This window comes from Anser anser (genome assembly GCF_964211835.1).
Source record: "Anser anser genome assembly, chromosome: 2".
NCBI lineage: Eukaryota > Metazoa > Chordata > Aves > Anseriformes > Anatidae > Anser > Anser anser.
The window spans coordinates 45,414,128-45,435,215 of NC_139721.1; the positions used below are offsets into that span (position 1 = coordinate 45,414,128).

At 36.4% G+C, this 21,088-nt stretch overlaps 1 protein-coding gene across 1 annotated transcript in view; it reads left to right on the forward strand.

The window, feature by feature from the left end:
- Nucleotides 1–11,337: 11,337 nt before the first annotated feature.
- CCDC178 (coiled-coil domain containing 178) overlaps nucleotides 11,338–21,088 on the forward strand; it is a 174,373-nt gene continuing 164,622 nt past the window's right edge. The window contains exons 1-4 of the mRNA XM_083823790.1: nucleotides 11,338–11,633; nucleotides 15,287–15,367; nucleotides 17,257–17,384; nucleotides 19,386–19,420. Coding sequence (XP_083679916.1) covers nucleotides 15,310–15,367; nucleotides 17,257–17,384; nucleotides 19,386–19,420 — 221 coding nt within the window. The 5' untranslated portion in view covers nucleotides 11,338–11,633; nucleotides 15,287–15,309. The remainder of the gene's footprint in view (nucleotides 11,634–15,286; nucleotides 15,368–17,256; nucleotides 17,385–19,385; nucleotides 19,421–21,088) is intronic.

The following is a 21,088-nucleotide window of genomic DNA, read 5'->3' on the forward strand; positions in this document are numbered from 1 at the left end:
CTATAAAAATGTTTCTGCTCATCACGGTACCTGTGTTTCAGCACAAGAAATGTTAATTTTGTGAGAGCCATGATAACTTTCATGTGCAAGGGTATTAATTTAGGCAGCCAAGACACCATTTCTAAGCATAATATTTGGCTTTTCAGCATTGTCATAACTGCAGCTTGTTCTAGAGCATTGCATGAATAATTGAATATTTGCTTTCACAGCCAAAGTGAAAAATATGTGTGGTGGGAATGAGACATAAAGAACCAAATTGTGACTTTTCACACTAAAAATAAAGGAAGTTCTATGCTAAATAAACATCCTGTTTGTTCTGTAACAGCATTTTTATTTTCAGGCACTTGAAAGAAAAGAAAAGCATATAGAGATCCACATATACAAAACTGTTTCAATTCAGTAAGCCAGTACCGGAGCAGCCAACTCAGATTCAAGACTGCCATATCTAGTGTTTTCTTCTACCTTGAGGAGCTCAAGCTCATATTTTTAATCCCATGAGGATGCCTTAAAGAAACTGTGCCTCAGCAAATCTTACTCAAATATTTCACCATTTCACACAGGATCACAAAATGGTTGAGGTTGGAAGGGACCTCTGGAAGTCATCTGGTCCAATCCCCCTGCTCAAGCAGGGCCATGTAGAGAATATTTGAGACCATAATATAGACCATGGGGAATCTGCAACTTGCTGGAAAATCCTCTTCCTCCAGTTTCCATACTAAGATCTTCTCCACTGCTACTAAGTAATGATCTGAAGTGGCTTGTTCTGATTGCATTTGACTAGTATTTCTCACTTATTAATGTAATTTGAATAATTACAACACACCATTATAAAATTGAAAAATACATTTGATAGAACAACCTGTAAGATTCCAATAAAAATTTTGCATAAAATTCTCTCTTTTGTGTCCGTCCACAATTTTATATAAAGCACTGCTGCTGAGAGCTCATTTCAATGATACAGCTTGTTGCAATGCAATTGCCACAACAAGGGATAGAGCAGCAGTAGTATATCCTGCAGTACACTTTGTTTTCTCCCACCCTACTTGTTACATGATGAGCTATTAGAGTATTATAAGAAGAGCTTAAACATCCCTCCAAAACACGAGGAGTTCTTCAAAGTTGTGGAATGGCCAACTGATAATGCTAAATACAATTAATTTTGCACTGCTTGATTTGTTGAAAACAGACAATAAGAAATGAATCTGGGACACATTCTGTTTTCCCACTTAAGACAATACTGTATTAATAAAATTTTGCATAAATGCTGAAAATGTAAAACCACTTTAAAAGGCAACCTTAGGGTCTGGTTTTGTTCTGAAAATGTACTTAATGAAAACAGCCCACTGCTAAACAAGTATATTCTCTCCTCATATCCGCTAAAACATTTGTAATGCATATAATGAGTAATTGGGAGGGAGGTTCAGCTTTATGTATCCCTATTAGCATGGCAAGGTGAGTCGGACTGTCTTGCTGCTTGCACATTGCCAAAATTAGTGTTAAGTTATAGACAGTTAAATTTTCCATATATGTAATTAAGGACAAAACTTGGACAGCTAATAAAATTTATTAGTGATTAAGTATGAAAAAGAAGGAAAAAGAAAAAAAGAAGGGAATGAAAGGTTTTATGTTACCAACATTTTGGTTCAAAGCAGTTTCAGCCAGTCACACAAATCAGACTGGGCAACTCCTTTCCATTCCTTCAGATGTAGCACAGAAAGATAACTCAGAAGCAGGGAGTTTGTTTGGGGCAAACTCAGGTCCTGAGGTTTTGAGATTGGGTGATTTTAGGCACCCCATTCTGGAGGAAAGCATTAAGTTCTTAGCTACCAGTTAGGTGCATAAATACTGTTGCAGATGCTGGCTAGGTGCATCTTCTGACATGGCCTAATCTCTCTCCAATATTTGTTCTTTCATCTTCTTCATTGGTGCAGAAGATACATAATTCTGTGTTTGCTTTTGTATTTTTTATTTTCATACATGTAAAAAATTCTCAATTACATTGCAGAAAAGATGATTAAAGAAGTAGACCCTGAATTTCAGTATTGCAACTCAGCATTCAGTGCTAAAACCAAGGCTTCTAACAAAGTTCAGTATGCCTTGCTGCAGTGTATGCAGGCTGGAACAAATGGCAGAATTGGTCCCACATTTTCAAGTTTTCCAATTTCTGTAACACACACCATGCAGACCATCTCCTTTCCTTTGCAAACTGATCTGGCATATGTTTTACTGACAATAACAAAGAAAAAAATAACAGTTGTGGACAGTGGAACAAGCCTATATAAGAGTGAAATAATCCTTATTTTAGAGTAAGGTGCCTTTTTCCAATATTCATTTATTCATTTTACGTTCTGTGGACTATAAAATAAATATGTGAAAAATTCTCAAAACAGTGATGGGTAGTACATGTTCAGGATTTTTCTGTTAAGACCATAACCAATCTTTTATAAGGGTGAAAGATTATAAGAGAGGTGCAAAGAGATGTTCACAGGAGATACTTGTTGGTTATCAGACAAATGAGTAGTTAGTGATCTATATGTGTTTTTTTTTTTTTCATGTTATATACACCTATAATTCCATAATTGCAAAACTTTCCTTGAGATACCTATATGTGAGTAAACATTATGTGCTTAGTCTTGCTTCTTTTGAACATTGATCCTACCTTTCAAAGCATACAGCCGTAAGAATAATCTTCTTCCTATTCTAAAAGAAAAAAGAACCTGTGAAATTAATAAATATATTAATACACTGTTGAAGCTTTATTCCCAAGTATGAATAAATTATGGACCTAACTACAAAGACACTCAACTTTCGGGTAAATCTAGTTTTTACTAACACCGTCTACATTTTCTAAATGTATTAGATAGCTGGCAGCTATCTAAATGATTTTTTTTTTCTTAATTTTTTTCAAGAAATTCTACAACTAAGGATGACCACAGAAGTCTTACAATAGGAATCAAAATATTAGACATGTTCTTTTTCTCACAATAGCTACAAAGATCAGTAACTACTCCGCAAGATCAAACACAGTAACAGTGAAATTTGTGCATTTGTGAAGCTCCCGTCATTGCTTCCAGAGTTGTTTCCTTTTTCCTTGCAAAAGCCTAGAAGAAGGCAGAAATTGTGTGCTGCCAAATGAGTAGTGATAAATCACAATATGAGAAACGTGCAACAGCCTGGGGTCTGAAGTCCTGGATTTTGCCTGAAAAAGTAAAAATGCACTATCTATCTCCTTTATGTATCTCCACTCTTCAGTCTTGGTAAAAAATAATCATCTCAAGGTTACAATTATGATTTCAAAACCTACAAATAATCTAGGAACATAGTATTTCTTCTCCTGATGATTGCTGCCCCATAGTTTTTTTGAGTAGTGAAGAGTATTTTTTCGTTCTTTGTAAAAAGGGTAATTATTTTGAGGTATCTATCTCAATGCAATACAATTAGAGAGATAAGAGTAGTTTTGAATTCTAGTGTGCCAATGCTATTAATCCATCTCATTGCATGAATCAGAGACTCACAGAATGGCTGAGGCTGGAAGGGACCCCTGGAGGTCACCTGGTCCACCCCCCTGCCCAAGCAGGGCCACTCACAGCAGGATGCCCAGGCCCATGTCCGGGCGGCTTTGGAAGATCTCCAAGGAGGGAGCTCCACAGCCTCTCTGGGCAACCTGTGCCAGTGCTCCGTTACCCACACATAAAGCAGTGCTGCCCGGTGCTCAGAGGGAGCCTCCTGTGTGCCCGTTTGTGCCCATGGCCTCTTGTCCTGGCACTGGGCACCAGTGAACAGTGCCTGGCTCCATCCTCTTGGCACCTCCCTTCAGGTGTTTACAGACATTGAAGAGATCCCCCTGAGCCTCCTCTTCTCCAGGCTGAGCAGTCCCAGCTCTCCCAGCCTCTCCTCATAGGAGAGGTGTTCATTCACTATCTCTGTGGCCCGTTGCTGGACCCTCCCCAGTATGTCCAGGTCTTTCTTGTACAGGGGGGCCCAGAACTTGACCCAGCACGGCAGGTGTGGCCACACCAGCACTGAGCTTGGGGGAAGGATCACCTCTCTCGACCTGCTGGCAACACTCCTAATGCAGCCCAGGATGCCATTAGCCTTTTTCATGGCTGGGGCACATTTTCACCTGATCCACTTTTACTAAGGTAAAAAGCACTTACATCTTCCCTTCTCTAAGGTTATACTGAGGAAGTAAGGTGAGGTAAGGCAAACACTTCACCCCCCACTGCCCTTTCTTTTTCTCTTTGAAAACATAGGTGTTGAACATGCTAAAACACATAGAAAGCACAAGGAAGTGATGAGAAGGGCACACAGGGAAACGGATTTTTTGGTTGTGTCCTCAATTTTTCCAACTTTTTTTTTCTTTTTTTTTCTGATGCAGTACAAGGTGTTAAAATAGAAGGCAAAGGTTATTTTAGGAGTAAATATAAGCTTGTATCAGTTCCAAGGCACTCTTTTCCTATTCCCCCAACTTAATTTTGAGCTCCTACTTTAAAATAAGGGAGAGGTACAGAAGGCTGAGAATATACTTCTCATGAGGGAAACCCAGATTTAATTAAGTCTTATAGGAGCCCTACTCTCTAGTCAAATTTGAGTGAAATAGTTTCTCACATCATTATACCGCTGTGCAAGAATTTGCAGGGGTCGATTCTAATGACAGCGACTGAGAGACAGCAGCAGTGGGGACTGCTCTGGACCAGGCTGGCGAACGGATAATTTACATAGGGATGAATTACACGGGCAAGGGTTGTCTCTATTCTCCCAGACAGCGGTTCCCGAGGATTTTTGGACGGAGGAGCGCCGTCACTCCGCGTAAACGCTCCGGAGGCTGGGCGGGAGCGGGCCGGGGGCCACCCCGGCGGGGGGTCTCGCTAGGTAGGCCTGGAACCGAGGCCCGGGGCGGCTCCCCCCCCCCGCCGCTCCGTTACCGAGGAACGGCCAAACGGACGCCGCGGCCGGGGCGGCGGCGGGCGGCCGCTTCCCGCCCGCCCGGAGCCGTGAGTAGCGGGCGGCGGGCCCGGGGCTGGCGCCTGGCGGAGAGCCCGGCTTGGCGGCCGCTCAGACGGCGGGCCCCGGCCGCGCTGGGGGAGCTGGGGGGGCTCCCTAATTCCAAACCCCTGCCATGGGCAGGGACACCTCCCACCAGACCAGGTTGCCCAAAGCCCCATCCAGCCTGGCCTTGAACACTTCCAGGGATGGGGCATCCACAGCTTCTGTGGGCAACCTGTGTCAGTGCCTCACCACCCTCTGAGTGAAGAATTTCTTCCCAGTGTCTAATCTAAACCTACCCTCTTTTAGGTTAAGACCATTCCCTCTTGTCCTATCACTATCTACCCAAGTAAAGAGTCCCTCTCCATCCTTTTTATAAGTCCCCTTTAAGTATTGAAAGGCCACAATGAGGTCTCCCCGGAGCCTTCTCCAGGCTGAACAGACCCAACTCTCTCAGCCTTTCTTTGTAGTAGAGGTGCTCCAGCCCTCTGATCAACTTCACGTCCCTCTGGACCCACTCTAACAGCCCCACATCTTTCTTGTGCTGAGGGCCCCAGACCTGGACACAGCACCCCAGGTGGGGCCTCACAAGGGTGGCACGGAGAATGGAGTCTCATTTTTTCACTCCATAGTAACACCGGAGTAGGCTTCAAAAAAAAAAATGGGGTAGATTTTGAAAACAATATTTTGAAAAACTTATGGAAAGTATGGGTGGCTGTTACTACAATGATGCTAACTGGTCTCTAATTTCTGTTGGTCTTGCTATTTATTTGTGAAAATAACTGGTGAGGATTGGGGGAGTTTGTGAAAGGTTTAGTGGACTTGCCTTAGCTCACAAGGTTGTGAAATTTTGGTCACACTCCAGCTGTGGGAGCCTAGGTGAATATGTTGAGGAAATATATATCAGAAATATTATAAAGCACTGTAGTCTTGGCTGTTGTGCTTCAGCAGAACATATCCCAAGCAGCAATTGTTTCTTGTAAGTTTTTCCATATTGGTCATACTGAGATGTATTTTGGAAGCTGAGGAGCTGGTCATGATCCCAAATGAAAAGCCAGTATCTATTTGTTTCAGTTATGGGTCTAATCTTGTTCTTTTATATTGTTCTTCCTGGAAAATTGAATACATTTGTTAACACAATGAAATGCTTTTGAATACGCTTCCACGAATTTAGAGATCTACTAAGGTTTGGAAGTGTTTGGTCTGCAGTCCTTTAAGATTGCTCCTCATGGAGTTGCAACCTGGTTATCTTGTTAGTGAGATAGTACCAGTATTAAATAAAAAAAAATCAACTGATTACAAAACTGATACGTGTTTCTTAAGCTTTCTTCTCTACTGAGGGGCTTTAATTTATTTTCAAATTTTTTTTAAATGTTCTCATCTTTTCAGTGCATATTGCCTATGTGAGATAATAGACATTGGAGTTTTATTCTGGTAAAGTATCTGACTCTAAGATCTATTTTTATGGTGTAGATGTGATGGTCTGCATTTTAGCTAGCTGTTTTGTAAGGAGCTTTTGGATGGAGTTCAATAAAAAGAGGGCATGGTAGCAGTAGCTCTGTTCTAGACAACTGACTCAGGTTTGATAACTTACATAAAGGACAGGTATGTCAGAAACTGTCAAGATAGAAGACAGAATTAGGGACAGTTTCCCCTATTGAGGGGTGATGCGAGAATGTTTATTTCAATTCGGACATGAAATGGAGAACTTTTCTATTCCTCTTTTAGTACTTGTTGCAATTTTGGATGAAATTACTATTTGGAAGATTGTTATCCACACTAATATCCAAAATTAATAGTGCAATAGCTGCCCCCAGATATTTTGTATCATGTCTTCAGAACCCATAGAAATTATAGTGAAATCAATCTAAATGACAATGAAATTATTTTTCCTAATATTTACAAGATGCCTACTGAAGCACTACACTTGATGTTAAAAGAGAGATTGGAGTAAGAATAGAAATGGAATGGTTAAAATGTTCATTATTTGTAAAGTGATAAAAATCTCATAATACAGAGGAGCCTGCTTATCCATTCCAGCTTTCTGTGGGATTCCTGATTTTGAATACTGTTTTGATCTTTATAGTAGTTGCAGCAGGAAGCTATTGAGATTAGGCAGTATGTAGGAAAAAAACGATTTTTAGCTGCTTTTGAATTCTGTATCTCAAAGTTGGACATTAGACATTTTGCAGAGTAATTCTAGTTTTCTGTATCTTTTTCCTTCACAGTATAAGCAAGAAACAATAATGAATACCGAGAAGATTTGGATCCTCAGACTCTTCCTATTTAACCTCCAAGGACTTGGCTATACAGAAAACTTGTGCCGTGAACTTTAGTGAGGTATATATAATGCATCCAGTAATTCTCCTACTACTGTGCTAGCTACGTACTTGAAAAAGGACTTTGTACTGGCATAGTTCATTACTCCTATAAAGGAGAATAAAAACAAGGATTATGCTAGTCTGTGCACATGGATAAGAAATGAAGCTCTCTATCAAAAAGTGGGTGTTTGCATGACATTTTACGTTTACATTACATGATCCGTGTACATTATGTTAACTTTTATGTAGTTGAGAACAATTCTGTGGTGAAGAAATTTAGAGACAGAATGAATAAATCTAGCCAAAAAAAAAACGCTCTCCTGCACTCTTGTTGCTCAAATATGTAATAAAGCCTCATTAAACTTTTTTTTTTTCCTCCTTCATTTTACTGGGTGTTTTTAGCTTTGTGTGAAAAGTTGAATTACTGAATCATGGAGCACAAGCACTGCTTGAAGCTAATGGCCACATTTCTTGAATACAAAGTTTTATGATTCAGGATATCTCACTCTTGGAAGGTAGACAGTGAGGAAGCATGAGATTGAGCAAGCAGCACTTCCAGTCAGCTTGGGGGTGTTGATGATTTCTTAACTATCATTACTTTTTTTTTTTTTTCATGCAAAACTTTGACTTGGAGTTGTCGACTTCTAAGGGTGTATTGCAGGACAAGTACAAGAAATGTGGCAGCATTGAATTGCATAGGTTACTCTTTAATGTTGAATGCTTACAATAAGGCAGTCTGAAAATATATAATTAAAAATCTCTCTCTCAATTTTCTTTTTTAACAAGGTTTTCTATTACTTTTCCATTTTTTTAACAAGAGAGCATCAAGAATTAATTAGCTGCTAACATCTCAGCAGTGCCACAAAATTTGTCTTGCACCAACTGAACAAAAGAATGTGTTTATAGTTACTCAGCTCTTGAATTGGAGTTTGGCAAGATCTTCTCTTCAAACTAGAAAACACACAGATGCAATTTCATATTATTTAGGAGTGTGTTGTGTTCCTTTTTTTTTTTAAATTTTAAATAGACTGTATGAACCTGCCAAATTTTCCACTCATTTTGTTTCTCTAATCTTTGTGACTAAACTATTTATATAATATACATGGTGGCTAAAATTACTACTTAACCGGGAGCTCCTCTGAAACATGAAATAATAAAGTGCATACAACTTAATGGCAAATCAAATAAAGATGGATCACCATTTTAAAATGCTTATTAAAATGCTTTAAATCCTTTTTCTTTTTTTTTTTTTTTTGAAACAGTATGGTATTGTCATGTTAGGCACAAGGCATGTCTAACTCATGTCCCTGAGGAAGAAAGGAGGCACTCTGAGTAATAGGGACAGCAAGAGCTTGCCTCATGATTCTTGCACAATTTGGACACAGTGCCTTGCTGGGAGGAGCTGCAAGCACTGGAGAGGACAGGATCATCTACAGTTTGAAATGATCTGGAGAAGTCAGGGAACAGGGTGTAAATAAAGAAGAACATGTACAAAGTAGTATGCTGAGTAGAAATAATGTGTATAAAGAGAAGAAATTACTAGGTAAGGTAGTGAAAGATCTACAGCTTACAGTGCCAAACACGAAAAACAGCATCATGCTGTTGTGACAGAACCAAGGGTTGTATCAGGATACAAAACCAAAAGCATTGTGTAATGCTTCCATTCTTCTTAGCACTGCTGAGGTATCAGCTGGAAGGCCATGTCCTCTTTAGGATGCATCTGGGAAGATGTGGACCAGCTGCAGAGAATGTGGGGGAAGATAGTGGAAAAACAATACTAATCTTGGGGTCATGAGGGAGTGGAAGAATTTGGTCTGTTTATGGCAGAAAAAGGAAGAGAGAGCAGTTCTCAAATGTTAAAGAAATTGTTTACAAGATGAAGGTAATCCGTTATTTTCTATGTTCATAAAGATATGACAGACTACATTATACATTAGGAAAGCTGACTAACAGCAAAGATGGCTGAGTTTGGTTTAAGTTTGCCTGCACATTTGGTAGAAACTATCTCTGAAAGATTTTTAAATGGTTTTGACAAACATTTGTCAGAAATGGTTTGGATTTAGTTGAAACTGCCTTGGATCTTTCAATTCGTCCAGGCATTATTTTACAAATGGCATCTGTTTTCACATTCTGCTATGTTCCTGTCATTATTAGAGAGGAAATAAAGTTTCTGCTTAGTTTTACCCGTTCTGTTCTGCTGAGGAACTTGGTAACTGCTTAATTAAATACACAATTCTTTTTTTTTTTGCTTTACAGATCCTCTGTCCTTTTTTGCTTTTATCATCCCATTCCAGTTTTAGCAGCATGTCTTTGTCAGTCTCTTTTCCTTTCAGATTTCTCATTTATTCTGTGTTATCTTTGAATCTTTTTAACAATTACCTTTCCATACTGTGTAATATGTTTTCCAGCTTTGCCTTGCAAACACCTTCATTCCTGTGAATGCCTTATCTTACCCGCTTTACTTCAGCATGCCAGCATCCTTGTACTTTGTTCTTTCACTTGTTCTTTGTCTTTTTTTTTGTCTTTTTCTTCCTGTCATTTTTTTTTTTTAGCATAAACAAGATGGTGTCTCTTTTTCTTTGTCCTATATCTACATTACTTTTAAAATATCAATGTTTAAGATCCTTACAAAATACAGTTTGATGGGAAGATTATGAAATAAGTGAATACAGTCACTTTAGGTAGCCTCCACTTAAAGAGTGGGTTTTGATATATCTAAGGAAACAAGGTGTATTCTGTCACTGTATATGGTCTGTCAGTGCCCGTCCTCTAGAAGCTTTTGAACATACTGTCCGATTTCATCCAGATTTGACAGATAGGTGGGAGTCTCAAAGTTCTTCCAAGTTTCATGAAAATTGGCAGATGAGGAGGGGGAAGAAAGACCCAAATTATTCCCTCGACTGTAAGAAAGGAGTTATAAAATAGCCCTTTACATATTCTGTAGGGTAACAGTCAGCTGAATAATCCACTGTGCTTTCGGTTAGCAAGCACATGTCTGTAAAGCTCCCATACAGTCCTAGCACGTGTGCACGCCCAGAAGGGAATACCAAGGGAAGCTGTGCTGGTCAGGCTCTGTGTCGCTGGGAGGAACTGGGTTTCTCTGAGGGAATGTTGCACAAAAATACAGGGGAAACCAGGCTTTGTTATTGAGTCTAATGGTTATGGGAACTGCTGGCTATTTTAGGCTGTAAAATGTTTTTAGTGGCTTTTCTCTGTTCTTTGCAACATCAGAGAGCCCATTAGGCATTAAATAGTAACCATTTCTAAATACTAAAATGATTCATCTGTTGTTATTTCTGGCTTATCTTCATATTTTTTTTGGAGAACCTATTCTATCCTTCCAAATTTGACTGGATCAGTTCCACCAGTCCCTTGACCCATTTATCTTTTAATGATCTTTTAAGATACCAGGGAGGTCTGAGGAGGCAAAGTAGACCAAAAACGATATTGTTGGTAGTTCAAGCTAGAAGCATGACAGCGTGTGCTAAAGAAATTCTTGGACTTTTTCTTTGCATCCCTTTGTTGCAGTGCTGATAACTACAGATTCTTGTGCAGCATTTAACAGATTAAGAAAATGCTTTAAGTTTCCAAGAATTAAAGCTTTCGACTAGAGGTGTTGTCTGTGTTTATTTTTAACTGAGATTTATTTGTCTGTTTATCTGTTCTGTACTGCCAAATTCTGAAATTCCAATGTTTGTATTTCTGAACATTGAAATGAAAGGTATTGATGGCAATGAACTTGGTGAGTATAAGGCAGCTCTGAAACAACTGATACAGAACAAAGTTATTGAGCAAACAAAGCTAGGAAGGGAAAAAAACAGAAGAGCTCTAGCGTTGAAGTAAAAACATACAAGTCCAACTGTCCCGCTGTTCATCTGATTGGCAGGGTTGTGGTGTTTATTTATTTATTTATTTATTATTGTTTTTTTAGATGCCTATGATTCATTCTGGGAGCTGATAAGAAAGTGAAGAGGAGTTTGTAGCTAATTCACAGGCTGGTTGAATTGAGTTAATTTGTTCCTGCTGAATGCATGTTTTTTAATGCTGTTGAGACAATTAGGCTGTTGTAAGACTAAGTGTTAGCATGCCTAGAGCGCTTTTTCCTTTCCTACTATTTCTTGAAACTAAAGAAACAAGCAAATTCATCCTTATTCAATGTGAACCTTATTGCAAGTGAAAAGAAATAAAATAAGTTTGTCACATGCTGTTTCTTTTTGTTGTTTTTCTGAAATTTCTGTAGCCATTTCTGAATGTTTGACTATTTGTGTATTATTATAAAATAGTATTTTGAATCTAATGACAACAACAGAACTGGCTTAATTATAAGTAAGTAAAAAGATAAGTACTACTTAATGGTTTGATAAAATGCAAGATCTGTAAATATTTGATCATTTTTTTTTGTTGTTACTTCATTACTCTATTTTTAAAAAATGAAATTCAGAAGTGTCTACATATCTAATGCTCAGAATAGGAGATGTGATTTGTATGAACATATGCGGCAATTATGCCAAAACTAAATTTCCTCAGTTCTGTGGTTACTATGGTAACCAATATTCACTGTATTTCATTTAGACGTATACAACAGAAGAAAATGCTAGGTTTAAAGTTTAATAATCTTTTCAAAAATATTGCGCTATAGTACATGATATTTTAATTATGGATATGGGGACGGATCAAATAACTAACATGCTTAGTAGCATGAACGTTGGTAGTGATCATCTTTAAAATATATTTGGATGATTCTTCTGGTAATGGAATTTCGGATGCTTATTTCTAACAATTGAATTGAATTAGTTTTTTGCTTGAGCAGAGAGATTGTTCCTACAACTGTCAGGTCTCTCTGACCTTCCAGGAATAAGGAAGAGATTAATAATTCTGTTGTTTCATTTCTGGCCTTAGAATATGTGAGGAGGGACATTGAAATAACAAATTAGGTAGCACCTTTAGTCAAAGGTAGTTACGTTTTGTGAGAATCCATGTCACAGAATGTGAGAAGCTTTTAAGGCATTTATTTTCTCAATGCTGCTTGATAGGAGAGTAATTCCTCTTTTCTGATTCATGTCACAGAGGTGGAACTCGAGAATATATAATGACAAAGTGCATCATTCGAAACTGTGGCACAAAGGACCTGGATTTAATACCCTTATCTGTTAGAGATTTACAGTTGTTTTTCACCCTGTTTAATTGTCTGGTTTTTATTTTAGAGTTCATATTTACACTAAGGCCTATGGCAAAAGAATAGGGATTAAGTTCACTTACATTGCAGACTATCTAGTTGCAGTGAACCCCAAGAATAATGGAATATTGGACAAAAATTCAAATTGATTTTGATACAGAACTATCAAAAGTATTTGGGTATTTATATGATAGTGGCAAAATCTCAGATACAGAATATTTAGTTTTGGACACCAGTAGAAGTTTGTGAGACTACTTTATTGATCTTATGTCCCTGGCATATAGTGGCTAGTATAGTGGACAATTTCTTCTCCAGAGATCTTGTTTCTGTGAAAGAAATAATTCTGATTTTTGTTGTTGTTGTTGTTAGTGTTGGTTTATATTAGCCTGTCTACAAGATTCTGCATGAAGTCTTGTTTTCAAGTGTGAGACCTAGTTATCACTATAAAACATTTTGATGTTGCAAACTGCTATTTAAACAACACTGTGTACTATTTTGAAATATCCACACTAAATGTAGCTTGAGGGAATAATCCTAGGGACATTAATAGTTTCTTGCATATTCTGAAGTAAACCTGGGATACATTTCAGTGATTAAAATGATTCACTGCATCGCCTGAGTACAGGCAGAAATTGTGCAAGAGGTCCTAGGACCCTAACACCAAATGATAAAATGCTGTATTTGCAGAAAGCGAGCACTTGGAGGTCAGGAAATGATAGAGTAAAATGAAGATTGTTCACGGAGTGTTAGCTCCTTTAAACTATGTATTAGTTCATAATTTTTATTTATGCTAACTGCATTTGGGGGAAGGAGGAAAAATTCCAACACAAATGGTATGGCCACAGTGAAGCAGGAATCAGTAAAAACATGTCAAACAAAATTCTCCTGTAATTTGGCCATATCTGTTAGTCTTATGAGATAGATAATCTCAATTTGCCCGTAGTTCGCTTAATGATGAATGAGAGTTTTGGTGGAGAGGTAAGTATCGGAGTTGATGACGGAAAGGTTCATATGGAATAGGCTATTTATGGAATGTATTTATGAATATCCCCAGACTCTGCCTGGGGAATGGTTTTTATGACGAGAAATAGTAGTAGTAATTTATGTTACATGGACAGTAATTCTAATGTCTGGAGTCTAATCTCTTTCATAGAAAGACATTTGTCAAGAGTTTTACTTTTAACAGAATTGTTAGTTCCTCATCTTTCTGTTAGAGATATTGACATTAAATATTTGATGTTAGCAGCTGACCAATTATTTCTATTAAAGTAAAATACCAAGGAAATAATTTAAATGTTGTATTTTTAATTTAGCTTTAGTCATATTTAATAATATATCTGACATATATTTTTAATAAGTTTATATACATACCTGATGAAACATTCACAATGCTTTTTTTATGAAGTAGTATACAATGGCTTTTGAAAGATATGCTCTAGGAGTATGGCTTAAAGTAATGGTTATCTTTGGCAGAGTGAGAAAGTCAGTTTGAATGCTGTAAAATTATTTGTGCAGAATAACACTTCCTAGAGGTCGGAGGTACATATTACAGAATTACAGTGCTAACTCACTAGATTTGACTTACTGGTCTGGGTAGGATAGTATCAAAGAAATTTGTTCATTTGTATATTTATAACTACAGCTATGAACATACATAGTTTTTATATATATTGAGGCTAAGATTTTCAAAAGATACTAAATGAAGTAAGTGTTGACTAATTTTTTTTTTTCCAAGCCTCAGACTGACACAATACTTTTGTCATCAAGTGTGGATTTGTACAATATATTTTTTTCAGTGGGTTGTCATGTACAGTGAAATGTCTTTTGTGTTCTGTGTAACATGAATGATTCTGCATCAGGCAAATGATGTTCACACCTTGTTCTTAACACATGCTTGTATATCAGATAATAGTCTATTTTGTACCTCCTTCCTGATATATTGCTGGCCTTATAAGAAATGATGAAGTGAAACTGTTTCTTAAGCTTTTTTTCCTGGATTTCATCCTTTTGTATATATGGATTTTCTTCTCTTTTCTCCTTGCTCTAAAGCTATTCTGCCTGTAGATACTTATTTTCATTGACTTTCTGAGAGTTTAAGAATCTTTTGTATTCCTTGTGGGAGTTAGTGTGGCCCATCAGGTCTGACTGTTAGGATAAGCCAGTAGGAGACTAAGGTATTGCTCTGCCGGGTCCAAGAAGCTTACATCCTGTCACACGTAGAGTTAAATATGCTTGCTTGCCAAGTTGGCATATTTCTTTAAGCAATGTTGAAACCCACCAATAATTGTTTCAGGCAATAATTGTTTCAGGAAATGGAAAAAGCTACCGTTTCGTATGCAAAATAGATTGTTGTTGTTCTGTGTTATCTATCTGTTGAGTGGACAGTGGTTCAGTTGACAGGTTTATGGACTTCCACTGACAGTTTTGTAATGAAAATTCATCTCATAGGTTATCCACTCTACACATCTGTCCAGTTAGGGCTAATTTCCACTGTTGTGGGATTCAAAAAAAAATGTGTAATTTAAAAAGCTGGGCCACATAGGTTGAAATTTGCCTGTCTTGTTTTTATTTATTTATTAATTTTATTACAATTTCATTACTTATATAGGTTCCACTGGGCAATTGGTAATTTCAACTGGTTAATTGCTGTCTTTCTCTTAGTAGAAAAAGTGAAAGCAGGTTTGCTAACCTTTAAAGATACCATAGATACATATCACTGATAGAATAAATTTTATGCTGATGAAAATAAGTGGTTAAAATGTGTATTTATGTATATATGTATTATTATTTTTCTAATTATTAGGCTGCGAAGTACTACCAGCAATAATGTTTGAAACAAAGTTGATTTCCTGTTCTTCTAAGGACAGTGATGAGCCACCCCAAGGTATGTCAGATATGTCTTCTATAATACAGATTTCAAGTAATTTAAGGAAGGGCTTAGATTTAAGACATAAGTAATTATTTTATATTTTGTATTTTAATAGTGTGCAGTGCTAGTCCTCTTTCTTGGTTATCTGTCATGCTGCTCAAAATCCTTCCTAACAATTATGCATTTGTATACTTTGAGTGTCAGTCATTGGTGTCACTCGATCCTCTAATCATAGTTCAGTTTTTCTATCTGGAGAAAGCAAAATTAGCTGTATTTCATGTCATCTAGATTTAATTTTTTTAGATTGTAAAAAAATAGTGAATGGTTCCACTTTCACACTGAGTTATATTTCTAACTTGTTTTTACAAATGGATTAGAAGATTTGTAAAAATGTTTGCATTTACCAGGGAAAACCAAAGTAAGAGAAAATACTCTTTTTATGTTGTTTAAAAGCTTCATTTTTTTTTTAAACTAAGTTATTGTTAGTTACATTAATGATGTAAAGAAAATAAATATTTTTACAACAATATTAATGTTCATTTAGTAAAACGTAAAAACAATAGCAGAAGAAACAACTAAGTGAAATTGAATTAATATTGATCTGGAAATCTGAACTTGTATGTTGTGCATCAGAGTATAAGAAAGATCCAAAGTCTATATATGCTTTGTTAGGACAGTAGGCATCCTGTGAAGGCTGTAGAAACAAGCAGAGTGAGATCCTGTGAGGTTGTTTCTGATACCATTTTTAGTGGGCTTCTTTTCAAACAAAATTTTGCAAACCATCTTTTCCATTCCAGTAAGCAGTTTACCATAAGGTAAGGTTAGAAGGATGTTATGCTACCTACAGGCTTCTAGTCTTCTAGTCTGACACTTTTAATCAAGATACTAAGAGTTTATTCTTAAAAAACAAAACAAAACAAAACAAACAAACAAACAAAAACATCTGCCCACAAACTGTATATGAAGGTTGTCTGTTAATCTATCTACTTTACTGTATAATCCCTATTATTAATATTGTTATTTTTGGTTAATCTCCAAGGCCCCTTACAGCATTGTGTCTCCCTGAACATAATTAGGTTAATGTTCCATCTTTGTAGGACAACTGCTTATACTTTTTCATAGGTCTAGGTTTCACTGTCTTGTTCTGATTCCTGACACCTTTCATTAGCGATCTCTGCAGTCAGATTACCATTCTGTGTATTAATTAAATAATTAGCATTAATATTGTGACACAGTATAATTTAATTATGTCATTATAAGGCTAGCAGAGTTTAAGAAAATGTAGTTGTTAAATCTGCATGTTCTCATAACATACCATTTAGCTTTAATTTCCCAACACAAGAACTACTATTTTGGAAGTTCATCCCTTCAAAAGGTTGAAGCAAACACTGTCTGGAAATAAGTATTGTATGCATAAGAGCAGCCTAAGTTTGCCTCTTCAGGCCTTGAGACCTTTTCTGTTCTGCTCTGGGCTTTTTTTTAGTAGCTGACAGCTTTGCCTTTTTCGTTTCTGATATTATTTTTTCTGTTTGGACAAGATCTTCACTGGGGACTAGCCTAAAATCATCAAACTCAATTAATTTGGGATTAATTATATGAAATTAATTATAGCAAACTGTATTCTGACCTTCACCCCTTTTATCATCTCATCTTTTTGAAATTATTCCTTCATATTCTTCATGCATTTTTGAGTTTCTCTCCTTGTATTTGAGACTGTATTGAAAAGGAACAATGTTTTCTGCATAAAGTGTGAATAGCAATAGATGCAGCTGTTACATTCTCTTAGTCAATGTCAAGACCAAGGTTTACAGAGTTCCAAATTAAAGGAAAAAAATAATGTATCAGAAAATCTGGTATCAACCTGCATGTAAAGTTTAGCAACCTTCTATATTCTCTTTCTCCAGATGAGAATGAGTGGACCACCATAAGGCAACGTAGCTGTGCTTTTGTAAACACTCCATTACCATGTATTAATAAGGCTATTTATCACATTCAAGAGTTGGAAGTAAAGATGGAGAAATGTTTTCAACAGGTACATTTATGGTTAAAAATGGCCAAGTCCTTTTTTATATAGCAAGTATATTTTAAGTAAGATTCCTATGGTGATTTCTATTAAAAAATGTTACTTCAGTTGGTATGTATGGTCCAAAACAGTGTCCAGCAGGTTTTTTTACTAGCCATGATGCTTAACAGTCTTAACATCTGCTTAACAGTTTAGGCAAATCAAACTATCTCACAGCATCTTAATATAATATATCAAATATATATTAGTAAATTCATATATGACAATTCAGAAGCACACAGAATCGTGTTTTTTCAATGATGTAGATAGTCTGCAAAATATTTCTTGATCCTAATCTTGACTAGATACTCAGTGATCTCTGTGCCATTTTCTGTCACTTACAGTAAGCAATGTTCTTTCCTAAACAGTACTTAAAAATTCCGTGATTAAATATTCTTTACTCTTATGTTCAGAGCCGTGAATTTGAAAATACTATGGTTCTGTTTCTAGCAATATATGATGTTTTCATAGCCTATATAGATTTTGTGTGAATAGAAACAAGAATAGGGGGTAACTACAGATGGGTAGGTAGATGAAGAAAAATGCAATATATTCTGTTTTAAAGTATAGTAAAATCTTCCCATTAACTTCTTTGAGAACATGATTAGTATTATTTAAATAATTCACTTTACTGGAGGAGTGTTTTCCAAACGTTAATAAATTCTGTATATGTCTACACTGCAGTAAAAAGATCTGATTGCTACTTTTGCAGACAAGTTATATTTAAATAATTTATTTCGAGTATCGACCATAGTGCCATCATAGCAGCACATCAGGAAGACTATCTTACATTAATCTTCCAAAAACGTTGTTAAACACGCTGCAGGGAGATTTCTGCAACTGCAGCATAGATACTAGAGGAATCCAAGGTGTATGAACTATAGTAATATCTCAATTTACAGCATAGACTTAAGTGGAAAATTTTATATTGTCTCATTCACCTGTACTTAAAATGATGAACAGTGAAATGATTTTAGTGTTATAATTTTGTCATTAATATACACGAATTAGATGGATAAACACTAGATGTTCATTCATATTAATGCATATGCAGTCTTATGCGTGTTTTCCACATCTCTTCTAACTTTGTGAGTATACTTAATACGCAGAGCTTAAAAATAGTTTAAGGCCTCTAGACAGTGACATCATTACAACTATAACTTAAGGTGAAAAAAATGGGGTGACTTCAGTATCTGTATTTCATAAATGCTTATAAAAATCAAAATTAGGAATATTTACTGGAATGAATATACTGCTACAAATATAGAGAGTCTTGGACTTTACTAGGATAAATATGAATTTATTTACAACTCTGCTAGTAAATTAAGTATCACCAGTAATGTGTCCGGTTGAAATGGAAAACCTCATATCCATATTGTTAAGTTCGTCCCCTGCAAAACAGGTAAACAGTATGCACACTGTTTAGGGGACTGGTTTTTCACTCTTTCCAGTTCCTGAACTGTGCTTGGAAACTGGGAATGATTTGCAGATATGGTAATTGTAGCAATTGGGTTTTGTAACAATCTGATGATGTGGGTGGTAAAGTTGCTGGGCCCAAAGGGCCTGGCAGTTTTTTACTGTTCTAAACATAACCGTAATGAAGAAAAAGCATACAAAGTTCAGGCAGACATTTTCCAATAGTTTTGAGATTAAAAACAAAGTATCAAAGTTAAAAGAGTAGCAAGGGTATTAACAATATAAAATGACTTAAAAGAATTACATTACAAAATTAAGTAATACGTAACATGTATCTAAAAAAATTTGGTTTCATTACCTACCTTTTGAGATCATTACACATTTTTTAAAAATTCAAAAGCTTCGTATTTATTTTAAGATGGTAAGAAATGTACCTCTGTATGTAAATTGATTCGATCCTCTTATGATAAAAAATTCAGTGGCCTTTTTATTAGGAAACAGAAAAGGTATATATTATCTGAGATGTATGATGGAGTTTTTGTTTTACTTTTGCAGTATGACCATGTGTTTAAGGAGGAGAAAATGCCACGGTAAGAAATGTATACAAAACATGCAAAGAAACACACAAAATTATACAAAATGATGTATTTGTTTTAATGTCAGGTAATTATTTGATGAGAAGTTAGTCTGACTATAAAGTCTGCTCTGTGAACTATAGAGTTTACCAAGTTCTTCTGTTGCATAAAACATATCTGAAGTATTCTTAGTACATGCAGGAGCTGGTTATTTCAGGAGCCCTAAAGTGTTTATGGAGTATTTCTTATATCCTTCCTATTCAGTGTTTAATTTTCGAAGTAATCTCATGTCTCAGGACCCACGTAAATGATGAATTTCTGTTGGTAAGAGTTGTTCAGCTATTGATACTTCTGAAATTGTGCCTCACCTCAGGTACTTAAATACAGCTCATTGCCCTTATTTTAAGCTCTCATTGCTTTAAGTTAGAAGATACCCAAAATAAAGCTGACTCTGTGACTTTAAATTGTATTATTCATGATGCGGACTACTTTATAATGTAGTTCTCATTACAAAGATTAAAAAGAAGAGTTTGAAGAGGAGAAAGTATCTCCTGCACTCAGCTTGTTGTCCTGACTGTTTTGAGCAATGAACGCTCTATTTCTCTGTATATTTTCACTCTGTCAGATGTGCCTACTGAGTTACTTTGTGTTCAGCCTACTTAACCTGTTCATTGAACTCCTGCTTCTGTATCTGATTTGAAATCTCTTCCATCACCTAGTCGAAGTTTTCCTATCGAATATTTTTCTGTTGTTGCTGATGTTGTTGTTGTTCTCTTCCCAGTACTTTACATGCATTTTCTGTTGATCTAGGGAGGCTTCGTTCTATTTCTTTCGGTCTGTTTTTGACATAAGGTTTTTGTCTGTTATTTCTTCATAGAAACACCAAATGTCTGTGGAGTGCTTTCAAATCTGCACTTTCACATTATGCATGTACGTGTGATGTACCACAAAAACAGATTTAATTTTGTCTTAGGTGCATGTGACAAACCTGTATGTGCTCTTTAACCTGCACATGCGGGCATAAATGGGTGGTGGTTATCTTTCATCCTCTTTCTTCTAAACTCCAGTAGGCTAATCAGCCTCTTGAGGTCACATGAGAGCTGTGGTTCGCATGTGTTCTAATTTGTCTGTTTCGGTTATCTCTTTTCCTCTCTCACTTGCAGGTTAAATTTGTCCTGATCTCATTTTAACAATGCCCTCCTCTTTTTTGCTTTTGAGTCTCCCAGGATTTCAAAAGCTTGTCTGTTGGAAACTGATGAAGCCTTCATATCTCTAAAAAATCTTTATTTTTTTTTTTTTCATTGTTGACCCTTCAGTGATGACTTACCTTAAACTGATAAAAGTGAAACTACATCTAACTTGCAGTGCAAAATATATCTGTGTCTGATAGTGACCCTCAATGCTTCTGCTGTTTAGAAGAGTTTGGAAAGTATATATTGCTCTGCCAAGTTCAGGGCTGGGTAAGAGTAACAACTTTTCCAGAACGGTTTCTCACAACAGTTTCAGATGTTAAAGAAATCTCTTTCTTGTATTTGTCTAAAGAAATGTGAGAAAAGCATATATATGGGAATTGTACAATTAAGAATTCTTCTGTATGACTCGCAGTGTCTTTTAGCAATTATTCCGTTCACTTAAACCAATGTTTAAATGTGTAAGACTGAAAAGATACACTTTTGACTTAGT